Source organism: Galeopterus variegatus, unplaced genomic scaffold (assembly GCF_000696425.1).
Source record: "Galeopterus variegatus unplaced genomic scaffold, G_variegatus-3.0.2 Scaffold5869, whole genome shotgun sequence".
Taxonomy (NCBI): Eukaryota; Metazoa; Chordata; class Mammalia; order Dermoptera; family Cynocephalidae; genus Galeopterus; species Galeopterus variegatus.
Window position 1 is genome coordinate 87,801 of NW_007731980.1, and position 7,317 is coordinate 95,117.

Here is a 7,317-nt window from a genome sequence, read left to right on the forward strand (position 1 = left end):
ATTTCCTTTAGTTTTAGAGTTAAAATATTGTGTTTTAGCAATAGTAATTAAAATGGTCAGGGCACAAGATAAAATATGACTTCATTAGAATGATTGTTTTGCTTATCTAATTGGATATGAGAATGAAAGGACAAACCTTCAAAGAAACCCATCCTACTATCTTGCACTGATGAAATAACCCACAGATAATTGTTTGAAAAAAGCTGTAATATTTTACAGTACAGTTCTAAATGGTGTGTAAATGCTCTTAAAATTTCCTCAAATATTTGATTATATTTTATAGTGTTTTATAATATCAAACTTTTGAAGTGTTGACTTTTGAGTATAATTTAATCTGGAAAATGGAAAGGTCAAATGGAGGTAATAAAGCTCCATGGAAATTTCTTAAGGTTTTAAAATACAGATATTTTTGAAAGTACCAAGTGATTTTGTTGATATTTAGCTGTGAATGCATTTAAACTCCATCTACAAGGTGTTTCCTTCTTTTTTTTAAAATTGAGGTATGATTACATATGGTAAAATGCACAGATCTTAAATTTACAGTTTAAAGTGTTTTAATGAATGTATAAATTTATGTCACCAGCATCACAGTTGAAATAGAGAATATTACAAGGCATTTCTTTTAATTTAGGCAAATGTCATAGTGACTGACTGGTATGGGACACATGGAGATGACCCATACACTCTACAATACAGAGGGTGTGGAAAAGAGGGAAAATACATCCATTTCACACCTAACTTCCTACTGAATGATAACTTAACAGCTGGCTATGGATCACGAGGTAAGTGTAGCCAATCAAAAAATGGCCGTTGGATAGTACTATTTACAACATTCTGTGCTTGCTGCTGAAAGAGATGAAGAACACCTGAAACCTTCAAAGACTTACCATTTGAATGGGGAGATAGGCCACATGTCCATGCAAAAGTGAGTGAAAAAGTGAGCCAGAAAGAGTTAAGTGCTGTAACAGGAGTGCTGTAAGAATTCAGTGAAGTAGAGACCATTTAGAGCCAAGGGTGATTGGAAAAGGCCTCACCAAGGAAAGGGTCTAAAGACTTACCATTTGAATGGGGAGATAGGCCACATGTCCATGCAAAAGTGAGTGAAAAAGTGAGCCAGAAAGAGTTAAATGCTGTAACAGGAGTGCTGTAAGAATTCGGTGAAGTAGAGACCATTTAGAGCCAAGGGTGATTGGAAAAGGCCTCACCAAGGAAAGGGTCTTCAAGATTGAGCATCATTTTGCTGAATGGAAAAAAAGGAAGAGAATACTGGGGAAAATATGAATAAAATTGTGGCAGCATAAGAATCCAAGGCACGTTTGAGAGATGAGGGGCAATAGATCCTACTAACAGTGCAGAGACTGTGGGTAGTGGGAGAAAATGCTGAAATGCATAGAGGGCCAGGCGGTGGACAGCCTCAAATTCCCAAATACCAAGTCACCACTGAAGATTTATAAGCACAGGAGTGATATCATCAAAGCAGAGTTTTAAGAAGATTAATCTGGCTGTGTGGATAATCTGCCTCCCTCAGATCAATGAGGGAGAAACTGGATATCAGGAGAATAACTGGGAGAAGTCCAGGTATGAGGCCATAATCGTGAATAGGAGTGGAGGGTGAGATGGGAAGGACAGGAAAGATGGTCATAAGAATAATGGGGATTTCTACGTGACAGGTGCAGTGCTGTTTGCCTTACAAATGTTACCTTACTTAATTCTAACAACTCTCAATGATGAGAAACATTCCAGCATTAAAGAGGTCTAAACTGCTACAGAGTAAAAGACAAGATGTGTGTATAGATGGCATTGAGAAGGTGCCAGGTTTTTGTCAGAAATAGAAGGGACCAGTTTAAAGTGAAACTCATAAGTCTGGATTTAGGCAGGACGGCGGTGAGGAGCAGTGAACTATCCTGGTGGAAAGTTTCAACCTGTGGTTGGATATTGATGGCAGGAGTTTGGGAGAGAAGCCAGGGTCACAGTCCTGGAGACTGGCATTTAGTGGATGAGATGTGAGGGCGGGCTAGTGAGAACAGATCAGCAGGTCAAGGGCTAACTATCCCAATCTTAATTTTTTGAATTTGATTTAACATACAGTAGTGCCTTTCAAATGATGTTTTAATTTTTACCCAGGTTAAATCTAAACAGATTCTATCATCCTCTGTATAGTTAGCAGGACATGGAGGGACACATTCTGTAAAACATACTTTATAAAACACCTTATAAAACGTTATAAAAACTTTTTTTCCTGGTAACCGTGTGGTGCCAGTAATCTCTGCACAAACACATAACTTCATCAGCACTTCTAAATTCCATGAGTAGGTACAAACTTTTCCTTAATATTTTCAGCTTGGACTGTTCCCCTCCCTTCCTTTGTTTCAAGTCTGAAAATTGCACAATATGCCACAGCCTGAGTCAACTCAGCAAATACTTCTTGGGTTCCCAGAGCTTGAAATAATTCAGAAAAAAGAAATGTGTGCATTGGGAGGGGAATTAATCCAGAAAGCTTCTATGAGGAAGTTCAGTTTTGTTCTGAACGTTGAAGGAAATGCAAGATTTAAAGAGGTAGAGATAAACTTACAAAGGATTCGATGCTGAAAATAGGGGTTTCCATGAGCTAAGAGTTGGAAATAAACATAAGGATGGAGAACTGGGGGTAAAATAAAAAAGAAAGGACCATCTAGGCTGGAGAGGAGGTTCTATGATATTCCTTTTTGCTTCCTCCCTCCCTGGCCCCAGGGGCTCAATCATTGCTCCAGATAAGAGAATTGCCTATAAGAGCAGGCATGCTTCATTAGCACAGACTGAAGATTAAGAAAGCTTTATTTGCTTGTCCAAATATGCTTCTTTCCCTTTCCCCATACTCTGAACTCTGCCAAGCTAAGTAGAAACCTGTTAGGCAGCTTCACTGGGGAAATGAAGGATGTGGGACTCCTCACCAGCTTCAAATATGTGTGCAACAAGTAAATCACTGGATTGCATTTATAGGACCCAACGTGTTTTCGTATTGCCTTTTTTATGATGGTAGGAGGTGGAGTAGGAGGAGATGGGAATGGGGTGGGGGAAAGAAAAGTGGGAGAGAAATTTGGACTTCAGCTCATAGGATTAAGTGTTTATAGTCGAGATGTTACATCTTAACTGATTAGGGAGGCCCATTGTTGAGATCTTAGTAGCTCAAAAGCAAAAGTTCTCTCTTCCACAGGCAGAGTGTTTGTCCATGAATGGGCCCATCTTCGCTGGGGTGTGTTTGATGAATATAACAATGACAAACCTTTGTACATAAATGGGCGAAATGAAATTAAAGTAACAAGGTTAGTACTTTTTCTCGTGTTTAAAATTCATTATTTATTTGACTCTATAATAGCAGATAAACTTAATTGACAAGGAAGAGATCCCTTTCTTTTTCAGTTTTTCAGTTTTATTGCATTTTTTAAAAATTGGTAAATATTTATGTGGCTTAAATATCAAAACAATATAATAATTTAAACTCTCAGCTGTCTCGCTCCCACCACTGTCTTCACTCTGTCCCCTCTCATCCCTTCCAGGTAACTATTTTGATTAACTTTGTTGTTTTTTTCAGCATTTCTTCAAGCAAATTTAAATAAATATGAATATGTATTTTTCACCTTTTTTTGTAATTGCATAGTGTTCCATTGTGTGAATGTACCATAATTTATTGAACCAGTTGCCCCTTGCTAGACACAGGTTGTTCCCAATCTTTTGTTATAATACTGCAGGTCATAATGTTACAAATATATCATGTCTCATGTATGTAGGAAGATATATATATAATTCTTCCAAGAATTACTGGGTCAAAGAGTAACTGTAATTGTGGTGGATATTGACTTGACTTCTCTCTTGAAAGTGACATTGTTTTTCACTGCCATCGACAATGTTTGAGATGATTGCTTATTTAGGAAGGAATCTTTTAAAATATCATTGCTTTTTTAGGAAGGAATCTTTTAAAATATCATCATTACATGTTCATTCTCTTCTTTCCCTGATGTCGATTGCTTATTTAGGAAGGAATCTTTTAAAATATCATCATTACATGTTCATTCTCTTCTTTCCCTGATGTCCAGTGGAAATGAGCTCAAAGAGCACTGGCTCAGGATATTGCCATTCAGACCCTTCCTAGGCCTCCCAAAGTTCATCTGGATTTCCTGGTATCTTTTGCTTTGATGCTATTTAGTTGTTAAAACCCTTAGCAATATAGAACCCCTTCATTAAGATCAAATGCTTTAAAATAAAATGGAGTACATTTTTAAATTAATGAAATTTCTTGAGAGCAATTGTAAAAATGTTTTATGTGTATCTAGCAAGTTACAATTCTTAAAACAAATTATTACACAAGCTAGTCAAAAAGAAACATGAGTATTTCTAAAATAGACCCAATTCCTAAACTCTCGCTGTATTTTTAGGTGTTCATCTGACATTGCAGGTGTTTTTGTGTGTGAAAAGGGCCTTTGCCCCCAAGAAAACTGTTTTATTAGTAAGCTTTTCAAAGAAGGATGCACGTTTATCTACAATAGTACTCAAAAGGCAACTGCATCGATAATGTTCATGCAAAGTTTATCTTCTGTAAGTATGTCCTTGGAAAAACAAACTCCTACAGGATTCCATCTCTTCTCAAGATAGACTGATATATTTTAAGTAATTAAACATATTCACTACACTTTAGAGTTTGGGGGAACCTTAGAGTCATTTAGAAAAGTAATTTGCTTTCTGGGGAAGGTGATTTAACAAGGGGACTCTGGAGGCTACAAAATAAATTGCTCATGCGGTTGTGTTCCTGTGTCCTTTCATAGGAAAGTGAATTGCGCTCATGAAAGTGATATAACAAATGACAATATTTCACTCATTTGAGGTAGCATACCACTCTATATTTTAATTGCACTTCCCAATTCTCTTTCCCTTGTTTTGCATAGTCTAGAACTTTTTTAAAAAGTGAGGTATTACTAGGAGAAGTGAACTGACCCTCAGCTTTGCAGGTTCAGAAACCCAGTGTTGCCAGTATTCCACACTGACTAGCTGACAAGAGACTAGTGTGTAAATTCAGAACACCATTTTAAAAATTATTGTTTAAAGACTACTCTAACTGCCATGAAAATCTCATACCTGCATCCTCTGGCCAGTTCATTTTCTCTCTGGAGGAAGCAGCATGGAACAGCCAAATTCCCACCAAAAGCCTGCTCTGGTTGCATGAAATCAGAAAGCCAGGAGTTAGGTTATTCATAAGTTCAGTGACCTCAGCCTTTTTGACCTGATATATCTATCCAATTTCATAAAAATCTGAAAGTCACATCTACGGGTCCTCTCCCTACAGGGCTTGAAGCACTGTGGGCATGCGCCTCTGTGGAGTTTTCTCTTTGTTTCCAAAGCTGACCAATGGCCCTTAGATTGACACATTCCTTCTTTATTTTTTAGATAATTTTTTTCCTTCAGTCTCTCTTTAGTCTGGTTTTAGTCAAGGCTAGGAGTCACTTTGTAACTTTAAGGCAATTTTTCATATTTCTTTTTCCATCCATTATGTTCTTAATTTATAGCTTTACTATCTGAAGCTAACCTAATTCCATGAATTTGATCCACTTTATGAGTGACTAGGTGCTATCTTTGTGATCCTTTGAAAGACCTACTCGTAAATATTCAGTCAGAAAAGATTCACAGGGGCCGGCCCGTGGCTCACTCGGGAGAGTGCGGTGCTAGTAACACCAAGGCCGCGGGTTCGGATCCCATATAGGGATGGCTGGTTCGCTCACTGGCTGAGCGTGGTGCTGACAACACCAAGGCAAGGGTTAAGATCCCCTTACCAGTCATCTTTTAAAAAAAAAAGAAAAGATTCACAATCCTCTAATCATAGTCATGAAATATAGGCCGAAGAACTAAACACACAAAACCAAACCATGCCCTGCTCCTGTCTCCCCACCCTACTGAGAAACTCATGTCCTTAAACAGTTAACTTTCAAAGCTTCAGCTTCCTCTTCTATGACATTAGAGATGTTAGTAGAGAGTGAGTCTACAAGGTTTCTTCTAGCTCTGCGTTGGCATGGCTCTGTTAGCAGTAAGTATGAACTCTTTGTGGGAACATAGCCACTGGGAATACATGGTGACTCATTACTTTGCAATGCAAACCAAATATTAGGTTTACTATCATTAAATGAATTATGTCAATTTTCAAATGGGGGAGAATCAGGAAGTACATTTAAGTTGTTTTTCCCTTTATCTTATTCTTACAGATACCAGTATTTGAGCTAGATAAAATTATGTTGACTGATCAATAAATAAAGGTGCAGTGGGCATTAACTATGATCCAAGGAATAGGCTGAGGTGTTTTCTTAGCACAATATCATGAAAGGAAGGAGGGAGATTGTTTTGTTTTTTAAGACTAAGATATATATACATGGTCTGCTCTCTGTTAGCCAAGCGCAAATAAACTTTTATAGAGATTGCTCTCAGTATCACAAAGGTGCTAGTGTTTCAAGCAAAGGATGACAAGGTTTATTTGTAAACGATTCTTCACTCTTGAAGAAAAGAAGTACATCACTGTAGCACTTCTGATTTTCTTCCTTTTGGCTCTCCTTTTCTTTTATTTATAGTTGTTTGAGAATAAAAAGTACATCTGGGATGGAAGGAGTGCTTTTCAATCTCTAATAGATCTTCTTCTTTTTCCAGGTAGTTGAATTCTGTAATGCAAGTACCCACAACCAAGAAGCTCCAAACCTACAGAACCAAATGTGCAGCCTCAGAAGTGTGTGGGATGTAATCACAGACTCTGCTGACTTTAACCACAGCTTTCCCATGAACGGGACTGAGCTTCCCCCTCTTCCCACATTCTTCCTTGTACAAGCTGGTGACAAAGTGGTCTGTTTAGTGCTGGATGTGTCCAGCAAGATGGTAGAGGTAATGTTTTGAACCAAAATTATTGTAAACCATTTATCACTTTTTTCTACCAGTTTTTAATAGTTTTTTATTTTCAGGGGGAAAGGTAGAAGCTGGGGGGAGGCAAAAGGTTTAGAATAGTCAAAGACATCTTATTTTGTTGGGGATGGAACAAATTCAGAATGTGGCCCAGGAATTGAGATAAAGCAGATAAAAAAAAAAATCTACAGATAATTCCCAACTCTTATTTTTGCTAAAAATTGCAACTTTTCCCAAGACCCTCTTTCAAAAGTCTGTGAAAAAAGCTCCTGTTTGACCACATTCCACTCACTGATAAACATCCTTGGTTGGGGCTGTAGACTGTGGCTTTGCAGTGATCATGCATATCCATTATATGTATATTTTCCATGTCATTGTGTACAGAAGACCTTACCTCAGTAGTCTAGC

At 37.7% G+C, this 7,317-nt stretch overlaps 1 protein-coding gene across 1 annotated transcript in view; it reads left to right on the forward strand.

Annotated features, from left to right (window-relative positions):
- Nucleotides 1–7,317, forward strand: part of CLCA2 (chloride channel accessory 2) — a 37,646-nt gene that overhangs the window by 4,008 nt on the left and 26,321 nt on the right. Inside the window, exons 3-6 of the mRNA XM_008590145.1 lie at nucleotides 632–782; nucleotides 3,194–3,302; nucleotides 4,413–4,572; nucleotides 6,664–6,891. Coding sequence (XP_008588367.1) covers nucleotides 632–782; nucleotides 3,194–3,302; nucleotides 4,413–4,572; nucleotides 6,664–6,891 — 648 coding nt within the window. The remainder of the gene's footprint in view (nucleotides 1–631; nucleotides 783–3,193; nucleotides 3,303–4,412; nucleotides 4,573–6,663; nucleotides 6,892–7,317) is intronic.